This window comes from Carcharhinus amblyrhynchos, chromosome 25 (genome assembly GCF_965287045.1).
Source record: "Carcharhinus amblyrhynchos chromosome 25, sCarAmb.v2.hapA, whole genome shotgun sequence".
Lineage (NCBI taxonomy): Eukaryota > Metazoa > Chordata > Chondrichthyes > Carcharhiniformes > Carcharhinidae > Carcharhinus > Carcharhinus amblyrhynchos.
Genome location: NC_137348.1, coordinates 10,516,764 through 10,535,468, shown reverse-complemented (window position 1 = coordinate 10,535,468; position 18,705 = coordinate 10,516,764). Strand labels below are relative to the sequence as shown.

General features: G+C 44.6%; 1 protein-coding gene across 5 annotated transcripts in view; it reads right to left on the bottom strand.

The window, feature by feature from the left end:
• The window catches only part of fubp3 (far upstream element (FUSE) binding protein 3), a 127,297-nt gene that overhangs the window by 42,723 nt on the left and 65,869 nt on the right, over nucleotides 1–18,705 (bottom strand). For all 5 annotated transcript variants that reach the window (XM_080212434.1, XM_080212436.1, XM_080212437.1 and 2 more), the window contains exons 11-12: nucleotides 14,054–14,154; nucleotides 10,309–10,453 (exon numbers count right to left, since the gene is read on the bottom strand). In XM_080212434.1, coding sequence (XP_080068560.1) covers nucleotides 10,309–10,453; nucleotides 14,054–14,154 — 246 coding nt within the window. The remainder of the gene's footprint in view (nucleotides 1–10,308; nucleotides 10,454–14,053; nucleotides 14,155–18,705) is intronic.

Here is an 18,705-nt window from a genome sequence, read left to right as displayed (position 1 = left end):
CATCGAGTCTGCACTGGCCACAATCCCACCCAAGCCTTACCCCCATAACCCTACATATATTACCTGCTAATCCCTCTAACCTATGCATTGCAGGACACTAAGGGGCAATTTTAGTATGGCCAATCAAACTAACCCGCACATCTTCGGACTGTGGGAGGAAACCGGAGCACCTGGAGGAAACCCACGCAGACACGAGGAGAATGTGCAAACTCCACACAGACAGTGACCCAAGACGGGAATCAAACCCAGGTCCCTGGAGCTGTGAAGCCGCAGTGCTAACCACTGTGCTACCGTGCCGCCCAGTAGTGGGCAGCAGTGCTAACCACTTGCAAGAGGGAGACAAAACTGATTCGAATGGAATTTCACTTTTAGGTTTTGACAATTTATGCTGCACCATCACAGGAGTGTAGATAACTTGGAAGGTTGTGGAGCTGCAGGAGATTAGAGATAGAATGGAGTGAGGTCATGGAGGGATTTAGAAAGAAAAGTGATAATTTGAATATCAAGGCATTGCTTGACTAGGGGCTAATTTAAGTCAGCAAGCACAGGGGAGATAAGTTTTTTTTTAAATTTAAAAAGCATCGAGTTGCATGTATAAGAGGGGTATGGGGGATATGGGCCAAATGCAGCCAATTAGGACTAGCTTAGTGATTAAAAAGTGGGCAGCATGGACAAGTTGGGCCGAAGGGCCTGTTTCCATGCTGTAAACCTCTATGACTCTACGACTAAGTGAACAAGACTTGGTGGAGTGAAGACTCAGGCAGCAGAGCTCTGGGTGACAAGTTTAGAGGATAGAAATCTGTTAATAAATCGCTATGAAGTGAAGGAAACTGACAAAAGCCACTGTGCAAGGAGCACAAGCGTTGCACAACTCGCTTGCAGCATAACGCTGATTTCAACATGTACTCCCGATGACAGCTCCAACTTTAGGGACAGTGCCACAAAACAAAGGAGGGAGGAATATCACCTCAAAAAAATATAAAAGTTCCTCAGAGCTTCACTGCAGCTTGGATACCCAGCGTGTGCTGCCAATGAGAGGACAACTCATTTTCCCTAACCTCCTGCAGGCTGCTTCGCTCAATCTTTCATTAGCCTGAACCCACACCTTTCTAACAAACAGGGCAGATCCTGCAACCAGAAAATAAAAGTTTCAAATTGTGTATGGGTAATTTTTGTGGCATTCCAGTGTTGTAGAAATTGGCCAATTGTCCCATGATACTAGAAGAATGGGTTCCGTAGCATCAACACCCTCAGATTAGATATGGAATCACCTGAAGTGCACATAATGGCCAGAGCACTGGAAAATTGCAAAAGATCGACACACAAATTGCAGTGATTCTCTATCATTGTCTGAAAAATTGGAAGCTATAGTGGGTATTTCACCACATTGCTCTCTCTGGCAGACCACTCTCATTCACGTAGATGATCCTCCCCAGGAATATCTTTTTCTACCTTTCCCCAGTTCACGCTTGAATTCTTCCTATTCCTAGTTCAAGCTGATGCCGATACTCTTTTCCTCCAGCTCACATCCCTTCATATTCTAGCTCCTATTAACATTACTGCGGCTGCTGCATGTTTTGGGTCAAATTCGCAGTCTACCCACAAAGCGCAGTGGAACTCAATTCATGGAACTGCATCAGGGAAGATGCCAGGAACCCCAGTGAAAGGGCAAAGCATGGAACGGAGCAGGTCCATTCCCCCACCGGCCGACTACATGTTTGTGGCAATGTTTGTCGAGCTCCCAATCTGAGCCATATTAGTGAAGAATCGATACGTGCAGGGTGAGGATTTCTGCACACCAGGAAGGACAGCAGAAATACTCAGTGACAGAGACAGAAAAGTAATTTCCGATCCCACGGTTCTGCATTGCGGCACGGTGGCACCATGGTTAGCACTGCTGTCTCATAGCATCAGGGACTTTGCTTCAATTCCCAGTTTGGGTCACTGTCTGTATCAAGTTGGAGTTTGCACATTCGTCCTGTGTCTGCGTGGGTTTTCTCCGGGTGCTCCAGTTTCCCCCCACACTCCAAAGATGTGCGAGTTAGGTTGACCAGCTGTGATAAATTACCCGTTAGTGTGGGAGTGATTAGCAGGGTAAATATGTGGGGTTTTGGGAATATGTTAGGGCTCGGGTGAGATTGTTGTTGGTGTAGGATTCATGAGCCAACTATCCTCCTCTTGCACTGTAGGGATTCTATGATTCTCCTAGCAAGCTTTCAGGAGACAGTTAAGTAGCTCCTGCCCCTGTCAATAATTCACAATTGAGAAAAATCACAGTTGTGGACTGCAATTAAAAATACAGCGTTATATCCTTTGTATAAGGATCAATCACTCTGAACATTCAATATATTTGTCTTTCCGATATAACATATTTCCCACCCTTAAGACATGAACAATTCAAAATACGAAATTTAAAAAAAATCACATGGCAATGATCTGGCCCTAAACACCAATAGACCCCACCTGGTCTGTCAACCTTCTCTGCCCAGAAAACAAGTGGAGACAAGAAGAAAAGTATATATCCCCACATGGTATGGCCAGCCGTAAGGCAAAATCAAAATTGGCTTGGGACAATAAGAAAGGCAATGCTATCGTGGTGTTATTGCTAAATTATTAATCCAAAAACTCAGCTAATGGTTTGGGGACCTGGATTCAAATCCCGCCATGGCAGATGGTGGAATTTGAATTCATAAAAATAATCGAAACCCTACAGTACAGAAAGAGCCATTCGGCCCACTGAGTCAGCACTGACCACAATCCCACCCAGGCCCTACCCCCATATTCGTACATATTTTTTAACCCATCAATCTTCTAACCTATGCATTTACTGTCAATTTAGCATCAACCCAACCTGCACACCTTTGGACTGTGGGAGGAAGCCGGAGTACCTGGAGGAAACCCATGCAGACACGAAGAGAATGTGCAAACTCCACACCAACAGTGATCCAAGCTGGGAATTGAACCCAGGTCCCTGGAGCTGTGAAGCAGCAGCAGTACTAACCACTGTGCTACCATGTCACCCAATTCAATGAAAAAAATCTGGAATTAAGAATCTATGGATGATCATGAAACCATTGTTGATTGTCTGAAAAACCCATCTGGTTCGCTAATGTCCTTTAGGGAAGGAAATTTGCCATCCTACTTGGTCTGGCCTACATATAACTCCAGAGCCGCAGCAATGTGGTTGACTCTCAACTGCCTTTGGGCAACTAGGGATGGGCAATAAATGCTGGCCAGTGACGTCCATGTCCCATGAATGAAAAAAAAAATTAGTACAATCTCTCTCTTCAAGGTGGCTGTGAAAAATGTTGACTCTAAACCCCAGTTTGTATTCGGACAGTTTATTCCTCATTACAACTCTTGGAGAGCAGAAACAGCATTACTCTTTGCAGAGAAATGCAGGAATCATGGCAGATAAGCCTCCTAAATATTGATAATTTTCTTCCCAAAGTGTGGAACATCATGTTATTCACAATTACTATAATCGATTAAGCAACTGAATTATTTTCACTTATTATGACGAAGTTCCAACTGGGCAAGGCATCAGAGTTAGATGCAGACAAGAAACAGGCTATATTTGAAAAAAGTAAAAATACTTCCCATCATTTTAGCCCTTCCAGTGCAAGACAAACATTTATGGTCCCATAGGAACAATTCAAGAAACAACACTACTAATTTTTCCAACTAAAATCCTGGAACCCTCTTACTAATGACAATGTTGTAAGATGTGCAGGTTAGGTTGATTAGCCATGGTAAATTACCCCTTAGTGTCAGGGGGACCAGCTGGATAAATACATGGGGTTTACAGGGATAGGGCCTGCATGGGATTGTGGTCGGTGCAGGCTCTATAGGTCAAATAGCCTCCTTCTGTACTGTAGGAATTCTACGAGTGTGGGTACACCCAAGCCACATGAACTACTGTAGTTCAAGTCAGCAGCTCACCATCACCTTTTCAAAGGCAGTTAGGAATGGGCAATTTTTGCTGGCTTTGCTAGTGACACTCATCCACTCATTCATTAAGGTTACATCATATAAAAGTACATCATATAAAAGCAAATAAGAAATCAAATTAACGAAGACGCCAATGCAAATATTTATCTCTCTACCTGCTGTGCATTCAAGTTATTTCTAGCATTTCCTCACTAGGAGCTTTGCAGGGGAACGTGACATCACTGGCCGTTTACGTGGGAAAGTGGGCAGTCTATCTAAACAGCCTATAGAGTTAACATCCTTTCAATAAAGTTGGTCATTTGATTAAATCTTTGAGGGCTACAGCCTATCTTTTAAAAGCACTGCATAGAAAACTGGTGATGAGGTGGCCAGACCACACTTGCAGCCACTTCAAAGCAGTGGAAAAAGTCTGACAGCATTATAGACACCCGATAGAAGAATAAGTAATTGAAATCATCACTGCAGGAAAGTTGGCAATGGGGAAGTGCCAAACAATGGTCACAGCACTGGGGGTACTGGAAAGTAATCGAAGATTCTGGACAAAACAACTTTGGAAAGAAGCTCATCATCTGCACTGCACAAAAAGATCTGTAACAGTATCAGGCACAGAGAGGAGCAAGTACCCTACAACAACAAATTTAAAGTTGAGGGTGTTGTAAAACAAAGGAAAATGAGCCAAGTTTGGGTGTGCCTTGTTTTTGGGAGAAAAGCAGCAAGGTAGTGCTGAAAATCCATGGCACATGATTGCTCATACAGGCCCCGTTTTATAGTAAAAATGGTGGGGGTTTCTGGCGCTGTAGGACACTTCAATGAGAATACAGAGCGAGCAGCCCATATACAAAGATTTGATAATTTTGTCCAATTGATACAGTAGTCCCAACTTTTCTGAACATAATGCAGGAGTGTGCGGTGGGGGATAGCATTTAACCTCCTGAGAAGTCTGGTATAGTTGGAAAAAGTGAGACTTCTTATTGTGCTTACCCCAATCCAACGCTGGCAGCCTCACAGTGAGACTTCTTACATAACCGGAATAACTAGGCATGAAAACCTACGGTGAAATAACGGAAATGTGACAGGACCACTATTCACCGAAACCTTTAGTCATCACTGAAAGTTTAGGTTCCATGACCATAACTAACAAGAGAGTGAATTGATCACATAGTTTGTTGCTACCTTGGAGACTAGCTGAACACTGAACTCAGGGATGTCTTGAACAACTCCATTCGAGACAGATGAGTCTGTGGCTTAAGGAGTGAGGTTATTCAAAAGCAGATAACAGGAAGCAACCTAACCCTAAACAAAGCTTTGGAAATTGCTGTATCCATGGAATTAGCAGCCAAAGAAACTCAACAGTGGAGTTCGAGCAAAAGAATTCATAAGATTTTGGCCGAAAACCAAACACAGGCACTTGTAATTGCCACAGGTGTGCACAAACCAGGCACGCAGCAGCAGGTTGTTGGTGCAAAGACATCATGTGCAAGAATTGTGGCAAAAGGATCACACTGAACACACTTGTTGCAAAAAGAAACATGTTTCAGGCCAGAATTACAAAAACAAAAGCCAAATGCATCAAATGAAAAGCCGAATAAAGGAAAATGCATCCATAAAGGGCACAAGAAAGGATTTGAGTCACAGTCCAAGTTTAATCTGTCATTAAATGTACTGGCTATTGCTGGTGCAACAAACCATTACTGGGTCATACTTTCACTGGATGGACAATCGGTGAAAATGGAGGTGGCAACGGGAAATGCAGTTTCATTGAGTCAGAAACTGTTTACGAAGAAAAGCTTTGGCACATTGTGAGGGGGATTAATATCCATACGAGTAACTATGAAGGAAAATAGTGGTGATATTAATAACGTGTCCAGTGAAAGGGTTAACAGAGGCAAGTCTCTAAAACTTACACAATGTTTAACTGCAGGATAGTAAGCAGCTAGTTCCAGGCACCTGACCTTCAGATAAGAAAGGAAGAAAGATACAAAGCTGGGAAAAGACCTTTTGAACAAGGAAATTGATTCATGTTCCAACATCCAGGCATAGCTGGGATGTTTAGAAGATAGTTGAAAACTAAATTGAAACAATTTAAAATCTCACACCAATTGGATATATAATTAAGTGTAAGGTGATTGTGATTAATTTTAAAAACTGTACTTTTATATGATGTAACCTTAATGAATGAATGGATAAAGATAGCTCCCAGACTTTTACTGACATATGCTAATTACTTGTAAGCAAATATTTGAAATATAATTACTTACATATTTCTGCACTTTTCATGGTCTCAGTAACTTCATTCAGAGCCCTATAGCTATCCTCTTTTTTAACACATTCATCTCAAAACCACTTTGCAAGTTTGCCTGGCTACCTGATGGTTCTCTTGCTGAATTTAAAACTATCATAAGAGCCCCATAACACCTTGAAACCCTTGAAGACAGTATTAAAAACCTATACTGGAGAAGTGGTTCCATTGACGGATCATATTGATGTAAATGTGCAGTTGAATGGACAGTCTGCAGGCTTGTCCTTGCACATCATCCAGCGCCAATAGTAAGAAGCTGGCTGGAAAAGATCAGATCAAATTGGGCAGCGGTAAATCTCATGACAGATTCCGAGGCAGGTCCAACTAAAAGCCTAAAATAACAGAAAGTAACAGCTGCTGAGAAAGCTCGAGAAGTAGCAAGGCTCATTCCAGCAGTGTGGGCACCAAGATAACAAAGGCTCAGCATACTGTAACAAATGTCTTGCTGCAGCTGTATAGGGTATAGGGCATTGGTGAGGCCGCAGCTGGAGTACTGTGTGCAGTTTTGGTCGCCGCACTTACGCAAGGACATTTTGGCATTGGAGGGAGTGCAGAGGTGGTTTACTAGGCTGATACCGGAGTTGAGGGGGTTGAACTATGAGGAGAGGCTGAATAAACTAGGTTTGTACTCGTTAGAGTTTAGAAGAATGAGGGGAGATCTCATTGAGACATATAAGATGATGAATGGGATGGATAGGATAGAGGTGGAGAGGCTCTTCCCGCTCAGAAAGGACAGTAGGACTAGGGGGCACAGCCTCAAGATAAAGGGGGGGCGGTTTAGAATGGAGTTGAGGAAGAACTTCTTCACTCAAAGGGTGGTGAATCTCTGGAATTCTCTGCCCGTTGAAGTGGTGGAGGCTGCATCGCTAAATATTTTTAAGACGCGGGTTGATAGGTTTTTGATAGGCAAGGGGGTTAAGGGTTATGGGGAGAGGGCGGGAATGTGGAACTGAGCCACGACAGATCAGCCATGATCTTATTGAATGGCGGGGCAGGCTTGAGGGGCTAGATGGCCTACTCCTGCTCCTATTTCTTATGTTCTTAAATGTGGTTCAGGATCGAGAAAGGACAGGTGAAGGTGATCATACAAATGCTTTGACAAAAATGACAGTCAAAGGTGTACCGAACAATACAGTGAGGATTACTGGAAAACATTTACGTGCTCCCTTTGCAAATACCAAACCAAAGAGCAACAAGAAATTGGGGAGAAACTCGAAATATTCCTTACCCTACAGGAAATCTTGAGTTTTTTTGGAAACGATGTTCAGTTTGGAAAAAGAGCTGCTGACTTCCTTCATGCATCAACAGTCAAACATAGAGAGACTGCTGATCGTAAACAACGGTAACGACAGGAGTGCAGAAACTCAAAGGAGGGTTGGATGGGAGTTACTTCATGTGGCCAAATGCAGAGAGTTGGAGCTGCTCAGAATGCAGTCTGCAACACCAATATCCCTTCCCTATTTCACGCTGTGCAGCAGCATCCAAAGTCCAATGAACTTAACAATTGAACCATAAGAACATAGAACTCATGAAGGAGGAGCAGCAGTAGGCCCTCAAGCCTGCTCCGCCATTCAATAAGATCATGGCTGATCTTCTTATGGAGTCAGCTCCACTTACCCACCCACTCATCATAACCCTTGATTCCTTTACTGTTCAAAAATTTATCTATCCTCGCCTTAAAAACATTCAATGAGGTAGCCTCGACTGCTTCACTGGGCAGGGAATTCCACAGATTCACAACACTATGTGAAGAAGTTCCTCCTCAACTCAGTCCTAAACCTGCTCCCATTACTTTGATGTCATGCCCCCTAGTTCTAGTTTCACCTGCCATTGGAAACAACCTCCCTGCTTCTATCTTATCTATTCCCTTCATAATCTTATATGTTTCTGTAAGATTAAGAAGATCATGACCTGGTTTTGCTCAACAACCCAACCCCCTTTAAAAGCCTAAGCTTGATATGCTCTTAAAGGGTGAGAATCCTTTGGGAAATCCTCAAAAACAACGGCTTAAGCAACAAAATCCTAAACGCAAAGGTGAATGCAGTGAGAATGCAACCCTAAGGGAAAATGACATAGGATCAGACAGAGGCACGGCACAAGATTTGGGTAAAGCAGGCCTTGGCATGCAAGCCTGGAGGGGTGGTTGTTGGCAACAAAAAAAACACACATCAATAGGCGGCAGTTAGTCCTGCTGCCTCAGTGCCATGGTCCCATATCCAATTCCGGCCTCGGGTCACTGTCTGTGCGGCGCTTGCACTTTCTCCCCATGTCTGTGTGGACTTCCTCCGGGTGCTCCGGTTTCCTCCCACAGTCCAAAGATGTGAGGGTTAGGTTGAATGGCCATGCTAAATTGTCAGGGGATTTAGCAGGGTAAAGGCGTGAGGTTACAGGGTAAGGCCTACATGGGGGTGTAGTCGTTCCAGATTTGATGGGCCAATGGCTTCCTTCTGTACAGTAGGGATTCTATGATCCTATGACAACCTGGGGCTAAAGAAGCTGGAAACTTAGCTTGAGTAAAGTCAAAGAGCTCCAATATCTGCAGAACACTCCACTGTACTTCAGCCAAGATCATCTGGGCGTGTCATGTTCAGCAAGTGATTTACAGTTTAAAATGAATGAACTACAAGAAAAATAAAACCAGGAGGTGGAAGGGGAGGAGGAGGAAGAGGAAGAGGAGGAGGTGGCTAGCCTCAGAAGCGAAAGCTCTGAAGAATCAACAAAATCAGGTTATGCGACAAGAGAACAAGGCGAAAAGTTGTGTTTTTCATTGGGGTCGAGAAGTTCTGGTAAGGCACTAGTGAAAAATGGATAGCTGCCATTGTCTTAGCACAAACAGGCCTGGTCTCCTACACCATACAAAGACAAGACAATGTCATATTGTGGAAGGCATGCGGATCAACCTTTGGCAACAGTAACCACTTGCCAGAGAGAGAACTGACAAGAGTCCACATCAAGCTGTGCCAAGAGAAGACCTGGACATTCCTGAGAACATGGGACTCCCCAAACCAACTAGGGAACACGATACTTCAGTCGAGGACACTTCAACACCAAGTCAATCTCCAAACACTGTGCCGACTCCGGTTAAGGCAGCAACTGACAACGTCTAAACCAAGCCAAAGACACCAGAGATTGCAGTAAGCACTAAAGAGGCGACACCTGAGGTTTGCCGACCACCACACAGATGGCAACAGCTTCCGAAAAGTCTGACCTGTTGACTGTTATTAATTGTTCTGATTGCTAATTTTGATTGATAATGTTATATTGTTAATGATGTCAGATGCCTTTGATTTAAGGGGGATTGGGGGCATGGGTGAGTGTTGTGTATTCATGTTATTTCTAGTCTTTCCTCACTAGCAGCTTTGCAGGGGCTCTTTAAGACACTGGTCATGTGATGCCACTGATGACATCACTGGATGTTTGTACAGGCAAACGGGCAGTCTATCTAAACAGCCTGTAGAACAAAAAAATTACAGCACAGGAACAGGCCCTTCAGCCCTCCAAGCCTGTACCAACCATGCTGCCTGACTTAAATAAAACCCCCTACCCTTCCCTCTATTCCCATCTCATTCATTTACTTGTCAAGACACCCCTTAAAAGACACTACCGTATCTGCTTCCACTACCTCCCCCTGCAACGAGTTCCAGGCACCCACCACTCTGTAAAAAATCTGCCTCGTACATCTCCTTTAAACCTATGCCCCCTAGTAATTGACTCTTCCACCCTGAGAAAAAGCTTCTGACTATTCACTCTTTCCATACCTCTCAATCTTGTAGACTTCTATCAGGTCTCCTCTCAACCTCCATCCCTCCAGTGAGAGCAGAATTAACATCCTTTCAATAAAACTCGTCACTTGGTTAAACCTTTGAGGCCTGTGCTTTTTTTAAAACAACGACACTACACAACTAAAAATGTGATCATCATTAAAAGCCACTGCTACGCCATTTCAGGTTTTCATTCATAGTTGTATTTTTTCTATTGTCATATAGTAATTACAAGTGTGACGTGATGTTTGCAATTGCCAAAGTTCATCACAATTATGCACTGTCAAATCATCATACCTCTTCCAATAACTAAGCCACACTTATCAGCGGGTATTGTATATGTTATTTCCTGCATGCCACCTGGAGGTCCCATGTTCCAGTCACTACGACCCCTGCCCCGTCCTCTTCCAGGACCGCCAAAGCCAGATTGGCCATCTCTTTCCTGAAAGAATGAAAATGCATTAACAAATTGCAGAATAGTAGTACAAATATAGCTTAGTTACTATTTATATGGAGGTTTTGATTAAAATGTATTGAGCAGCAACAGATAAACTGATTTTTTGTTAATGCTAGGATGGATAATTAGTTTTATGATCCAGGCGCTGACAGGTTTGGGAAACCTTGCAAGAGTCCAGTCAGTGTCAACACTGCTTAACTTCTATTAGAAGCAGTCATTGAGCTGTGTAAGTACACTCCATCTAATGGAATGAAACTAGTATTGCAACATATCGATTCACCTCGCAGCCCCAATAGCTCAGTCCCAATATGTTCTATTCCTCCATCAAAAATTATACAATAGTTTAATATAGTAATTCAAACTGAATTGGGCAAAGATAAATGAGAGAGGGTATAATTTTCCTGCAGCGACAGTCAGGAAATTTTAAACATATACAAGTTAGCTCTAATGTTGCATTGCAGACATGAAGTATGGGAAAGTATCAAGCAAATTTAGGCTAACCGAAGGAAAAGCCCTACGGACATAATTCAGGACCTGAAGTTATATATTCCAAGCTTAATTGTACGTAACACTTTGATTTGATAGTCAGCTATTCGACCAATCTTTGAAGAATTGATTGAGTATAAGCACAACAGACCACTACATTGGGGCTGCACAGAGATTAGCACTGTTGCCTCACAGCTCCAAGGACCCAGGTTCAATTCCAGCCTCGGGAATTGCCTGTATGCAATTTGTATGCTCTCCCTGCGTCTGCTTCCTCCGGGTGCTCCAGTTTCCTCCCATACCACAAAGGTGTGTGGGTTAGGTGGATTGGCCATGTTAAACTGACCCTCAGTGTCAAGGGGACTGGCTAGGGTAAACACATGGTGTTATGGGGATAGGACCTGGGTGGGATTGTTGTCAGTGCAGGCTTGATGAGCCAAATTGTTGTCTTCTGCGCTGTAGGGATTCTGAAGGATTTCACTTAAATCAAACTAAAAGAACAATAATACACTAAGCTTCATACATTTCCTGAAAAGTTTCACTTAAAACCAGGTAGATGTGTAATTAGCAGCAATTGCAAAAAAAAGGTGCTGAAATCTACTGAATGTTTGTCAACACGTAGGTGTCCAGGCTTAAATACAAAGACAGATAGTCCCTTGGGTGAATAACTTTTTTGTTTCGGTCTTCACGGAGGAAGACGTGAATAATTTGCCGGGTGTTAGAGATGGAAAGGTGGTAGGACTGGAGGGTCTCGATGACATTACTGTTACTAGAGAGGTGGTGCTCGACAGACTGGAGGGGCTGATTGTGGACAAGTCCCCAGGACCGGATGGAATGCATCCGAGGGTTCTGAAAGAAATGGCGGAGGTTATAGTGGATGCCTTGGTGGTTATTTTCCAGACGTCGCTGGATTCCGGGGAAGTGCCGGAAGATTGGAAAACGGCTAATGTTACGCCGTTGTTTAAGAAGGGTGCCAGGCAAAAGGCGGGGAATTATAGGCCGATTAGTTTAACGTCTGTTGTAGGTAAAATGTTAGAATCCGTCATCAAGGAGGAAATAGCGAGGCAACTTGAGGGGAATTGCTTGATAGAGCAGACGCAGCACGGTTTCGTTAAGGGGAAGTCGTGTCTGACAAATTTACTGGAGTTCTATGAGGATGTGTCTAGGGCGGTGGATAGAGGAGAGCCGGTGGATGTGGTCTTTCTTGATTTTCAGAAGGCGTTTGACAAGGTACCTCACAAGAGGTTATTGCAGAAGGTCAGGGGACATGGAGTTGGGGGTAGGGTGTTAGCATGGATAGAGGACTGGTTGTCGAATAGGAGGCAGAGAGTGGGGGTCAGTGGGTGCTATTCGGATTGGCGGATGGTGACTAGTGGAGTGCCTCAGGGGTCGGTGCTGGGGCCTCAGCTATTTACCATTTATATAGATGATCTGGAGGAGGGAACCGAGTGTATGGTGTCGAAATTTGCTGATGACACCAAGATTGGTGGAAAGGCAAATTGGGCGGAGGGTGTGGAGAGTCTGCAGAAGGATCTAGATAGGCTGGGCGAATGGGCCAGGAATTGGCAAATGGAATTTAATGTTGGTAAGTGCGAGGTGGTCCACTTTGGTAGGAATAATGGTAGGAAGGATTATTACTTACGTGGAGAAAAACTGCAGCAGGCGACGGTGCAGAGGGACCTCGGGGTCCTTGTGCATGAGTCGCAAAAACCCAGCTTGCAGGTGCAGCAGGTGGTCAGGAAGGCGAATGGGATGCTGGCCTTCATAGCGAGGGGGATTGAATATAAAAGTAGGGAGGTCTTGCTGAGGCTGTATAGGGCATTGGTGAGGCCGCAGCTGGAGTACTGTGTGCAGTTTTGGGTGCCGTACTTACGCAAGGATGTTTTGGCCTTGGAGGGAGTGCAGAGGAGGTTTACTAGGCTGATGCCGGAGTTGAGGGGGTTGAGCTATGAGGAGAGGCTGAATAAACTAGGCTTGTACTCGTTAGAGTTTAGAAGAATGAGGGGAGATCTCATTGAGACGTATAAGATGATGAATGGGATGGATAGGATAGAGGTGGAGAGACTCTTCCCGCTCCGAAACGACAGTAGGACTAGGGGACACAGCCTCAAAATAAAGGGGGGGGGCGGTTTAGAACGGAGTTGAGGAAGAACTTCTTCACTCAAAGGGTGGTGAATCTCTGGAATTCTCTGCCCGTTGAAGTGGTGGAGGCTACCTCACTAAATATTTTTAAGAAGCGGGTTGATGGGTTTTTGATAAGAGAGGGGATTAGGGGTTATGGGGAGAGGGCGGGAATGTGGAACTGAGCCACGAAAGATCAGCCACGATCTTATTGAATGGCGGGGCAGGCTCGAAGGGCCAGATGGCCTACTCTTGCTCCTATTTCTTATGTTCTTATGTGAGGGGCCCACAGAATCTTATACCAATATGCGGCAGCACCTTTAGAAGGTAAGATATCTAGGCAAGAAAGGAATGGAGAAAAAAATACGATTGTGGCAAACTGAAACAAAGTGATTGATGAACAAGAATACAAGGTTTACAGAACTATGATAATATAAAGTTTCCACTTTGGATTTAATGATGAAAGTGCCTATAAAATGTTTGAAGTTGTGCAGGTTAGGTGTTGCCTCATGTTACTGTTACATTAACTTGCATAGTTACAAAGACTAAAGCTTCAATGAACCAGGGCAATTAAACTGCTTGATAAAATTGATTTTTTTCCCCATTAAAGAATATTATTTAATGTTCACGACTGCAGTTAACACGGGGTCGCCTTACAGCTGAAATGGTTAATAATTTCACTAGTCAGTTTCTTAATAGATAATGAGTTCAATTTGAAGAACCTTCTGGAATTGATACAATCTCAATTCGAGCGCTGTGATGAGGTTTGTGGGTGGAACCCAACTCAGGTGAGTTGAACCTTGAACCTGTTTATAATCGCAGAAAACATTTCTGTCAGCAATTACATACACAGCTCCTTGTTTAAATTCCCTAATGTTGGTTTGTCCAATTCCACTCTGATAATGCTGACATATAGCAGAAGTCAAGTGGAAACTGCACACCTATGGATATTTCTTTGCTTCATAAAGCCTGATTGCTCACCTGCGCAGTGTGAATAAGTTCGTTAATCATATGAGAAGCATGTTGACACCTATCTGGAGGTCCCATCACCTGAGCAATTCTGTCTGGCATTATACCGTCATCTAGAAGAAAAACATTGGTGAGAAACGTTCCGTCCTTTTGACAGCTCAAAGCATCTTTTAAAGATCGGGGTCGCAGGGCAGAGACACATGGATAGAGAAATGCTGAAAAGTCCCATTAATGATGGGCAGAGGGCCATGAGATCTTTTACAGTTTGAGAGCTTCAACTCCTGCTGAATCAATAATTAAATATTTTAATTGACAAATGCTCACACAGCACACAAAGGGTTAAACAGAAGAGTCAGAAATACATGACTGCTACCTTCAAACAATCTTATAATTCCAAAGACTCCTTCATTGCCACTATGAACACATGGGTCACGCAGTGTAACACGCTGAAAAGTATCAGGGCAGAATCTTGGACGTGGGGGATGGGGGAGCTTGCTCCTGCCAAAATTAAATTGTCTGTCAAGTTGATCCAGGAAGAATGGCCACCTGAAGCACGAACCAAAACCCCAAAATGTTCTACAGCAAGAGGAAGACAGGACTGAGAACAAAGACAGAAACAGTGACCCCCCTCTCCCACCACAATCCCCAAAAAGTAAAGTTAGACTTGTTTGCCAGCCCAGTGAATGAAACTGCTTACTGTTTTAACAGCAAAGGACAATCTGCATATCACAAGCAAACTGACAATGCAACTTGGCCTGAAAAATCTCATGATTAGGACCTTTTTTAATAAAGGATTGTAAATATCTTTCCCCGGTAAACCACAAAGCCAGTTAACTGGAATGAAGAATTAGTAGCAGTCCCATTAATAGATGGCCTCATTAAATGGAGCAGACAACCAATCTTAAAACAACTTTCTAACATGATTAGACTGAAAAACACTGCAGTACAACTAATGGAGCTGCTTCAACACCAACCTGACAGTAATCGTCTGAAATATTACTGCAGTCTTATACAGCAATTTAAATGTGTGCTACGTTAGATGTCTGGCAAATGCACGGGGTTGAGAAATACATCACAGGCTTGACTGGGATGAAAGCGCTTTATCTGAATGCACGAAGCATTCGGAATAAAGTGGATGAGCTGGTGGCGCAGATCGACACAAATGGATACGATCTGGTGGCCATTACAGAGACATGGCTGCAAGGTGACAAGGACTGGGAGACGAATGTACAGGGCTATCAAGTGTTTAGGAAGGATAGGCAGGAGGAAAGAGGGGGTGGCGTAGCTCTGCTGATTAAGGATAGTATCAAGGTGGTAGCAAGGGATGATATCGGAGCCAAAGAGCAGAAAGTGGAATCGTTGTGGGTGGAGATTAGGAACAGCAAAGGGAGGAAGACGCTGGTGGGTGTCGTCTATAGGCCACCAAATAATGATCTGGAGGTGGGGCGGGCTGTTAACGCGCAAATAAGTGCGGCGTGCAGGAATGGGACGGCAGTAGTTATGGGAGATTTCAATCTGCATATTGATTGGTCGACCCATGTTGGACGAGGTGGGCTCGAGGAGGAGTTCTTGGAATGCTGCCGGGATCATTTCCTTCAACAGTGTGTGTTGGAGCCGATGAGGGAGCGAGCTATCTTGGATCTGGTGCTATGTAATGAGGCGGGTAGAATTAGGGACCTTGCGGTGAAGGATCCTCTTGGAGAGAGCGATCATTGCATGGTGGAGTTTCTGTTGCAGATGGAGGAGGAGAAAGTGGGTTCCCGGACACGCGTCCTTTGTTTGAATAGAGGGGAGTATGGTAGGATGAGAGAAGAATTGGCGAATGTGGACTGGGGGAGCGCGTTGGAAGGTAGGTCTGCTGAGGAGCAGTGGAGGATCTTTAAGGAGATCTTTCTTGGTGCTCAGCAGAAATTTATTCCGATGGTCAAAAAGGACAGTAGGAGGAGAGGTAATAAGCCGTGGATAACGAAGGAGGTGAAGGAAAGTGTTAAATTAAAAGCGGAGGAATTTAGAGTAGCTGAGAGCAGTGGGCGAGAAGAGGATTGGGAAAGGTTTAAATGTCAACAAAGATTGACAAAGAAGTTGATAAAGGAGGGTAGGAGAAGCTATGATGCTGGGCTAGCACTTAATATAAAAAAGGATAGCAAGAGTTTTTATAAATATATAAAAAGGAAGAGGCTGGCTAGGGTGAACGTTGGTCCTTTAGAGGATGAGAAAGGGGACCTAATGGTAGGGGATGGGGAAATGGCTAAGGTCTTGAATAACTTTTTTGTTTCTGTCTTCACGGAGGAAGACGTGAATAATTTGCCGGGTGTTAGAGATGGAAAGGTGGTAGGACTGGAGGGTCTTAATGACATTACTGTTACTAGAGAGGTGGTGCTCGACAGACTGGAGGGGCTGATTGTGGACAAGTCCCCAGGACCGGATGGAATGCATCCGAGGGTTCTGAAAGAAATGGCGGAGGTTATAGTGGATGCCTTGGTGGTTATTTTCCAGACGTCGCTGGATTCCGGGGAAGTGCCGGAAGATTGGAAAACGGCTAATGTTACGCCGTTGTTTAAGAAGGGTGCCAGGCAAAAGGCGGGGAATTATAGGCCGGTTAGTTTAACGTCTGTGGTAGGTAAAATGTTAGAATCCGTCATTAAGGAGGAAATTGCGAGGCATCTTGAAGGGAATTGCTTGATAGGGCAGACGCAACACGGTTTCATTAAAGGGAAGTCGTGTCTGACAAATTTACTGGAGTTCTATGAGGATGTGTCTAGGGCAGTGGATAGAGAAGAGCCGGTGGATGTGGTCTTTCTGGATTTTCAGAAGGCGTTTGACAAGGTACCTCACAAGAGGTTATTGCAGAAGGTCAGGGGACATGGAGTTGGGGGTAGGGTGTTAGCATGGATAGAGGATTGGTTGTCAAATAGGAGGCAGAGAGTGGGGGTCAATGGGTGCTATTCGGATTGGCGGTTGGTGACTAGTGGGGTGCCCCAGGGGTCGGTGCTGGGGCCTCAGCTATTTACCATTTATATAGATGATCTGGAGGAGGGAACCGAGTGCAGGGTGTCGAAATTTGCTGATGACACCAAGATTGGTGGAAAGGCAAATTGGGCGGAGGGTGTGGAGAGTCTGCAGAAGGATCTAGATAGGCTGGGCGAATGGGCCAGGAAATGGCAAATGGAATTTAATGTTGGCAAGTGTGAGGTGGTCCACTTTGGTAGGAAGAATGGTAGGAAGGACTATTACTTACGTGGCGAAAAACTGCAGCAGGCGACGGTGCAGAGGGACCTCGGGGTCCTTGTGCATGAGTCGCAAAAACCCAGCTTGCAGGTGCAGCAGGTGGTCAGGAAGGCGAATGGGATGCTGGCCTTCATAGCGAGGGGGATTGAATATAAAAGTAGGGAGGTCTTGCTGCAGCTGTATAGGGCATTGGTGAGGCCGCAGCTGGAGTACTGTGTGCAGTTTTGGGCGCCGCACCTGCGCAAGGATATTTTGGCCCTGGAGGGAGTGCAGAGGAGGTTTACTAGGCTGATACCGGAGTTGAGGGGGTTGAGCTATGAGGAGAGGCTGAATAAACTGGGCTTGTACTCGTTAGAACATAAGAACATAAGAACATAAGAAATAGGAGCAGGAGTAGGCCATCTGGCCCTTCGAGCCTGGTTGAGCTATGAGGAGAGGCTGAATAAACTAGGCTTGTACTCGTTAGAGTTTAGAAGAATGAGGGGAGATCTCATTGAGACGTATAAGATGATGAATGGGATGGATAGGATAGAGGTGGAAAGACTCTTCCCGCTCAAAAAAGACAGTAGGACTAGGGGGCACAGCCTCAAGATAAAGGGGGGGCGGTTCAGAACGGAGTTGAGGAGGAACTTCTTCACTCAAAGGGTGGTGAATCTCTGGAATTCTCTGCCCGTTGAAGTGGTGGAGGCTGCCTCGCTAAATATTTTTAAGAAGCGGGTTGATGGGTTTTTGATAAGAGAGGGGATTAAGGGTTATGGGGAGAGGGCGGGAAAGTGGAACTGAGCCACGACAGATCAGCCATGATCTTATTGAATGGCGGTTTAGAAGAATGAGGGGAGATCTCATTGAGACGTATAAGATGATGAATGGGATGGATAGGATAGAATGAGGGGAGATCTCATTGAGACGTATAAGATGATGAATGGGATGGATAGGATAGAGGTGGAGAGACTCTTCCCGCTCAAAAAAGACAGTAGGACTAGGGGGCACAGCCTCAAGATAAGGGGGAGGGGGAGTTGAGGAGGAACTTCTTCACTCAAAGGGTGGTGAATCTCTGGAATTCTCTGCCCGTTGAAGTGGTGGAGGCTGCCTCGCTAAATATTTTTAAGAAGCGGGTTGATGGGTTCTTGATAAGAGAGGGGATTAAGGGTTATGGGGAGAGGGCGGGAAAGTGGAACTGAGCCACGACAGATCAGCCATGATCTTATTGAATTGCGGGGCAGGCTCGAAGGGCTAGTTGGCCTACTCCTGCTCCTATTTCTTATGTTCTTATGTTCTTATAAACAAGAGCTAAAACCAGAAATGTCTATCAGCTGTAACGAGAAGGTAACTGGAAGTTTTGTTTTGCTACTGCTTAATTCAGGCAGGATTCTTTTGGAAGATCCTTACAAACTGTATTTTAAGATCACTTTTTTAATCCTGCTTCTTAGTTCTCC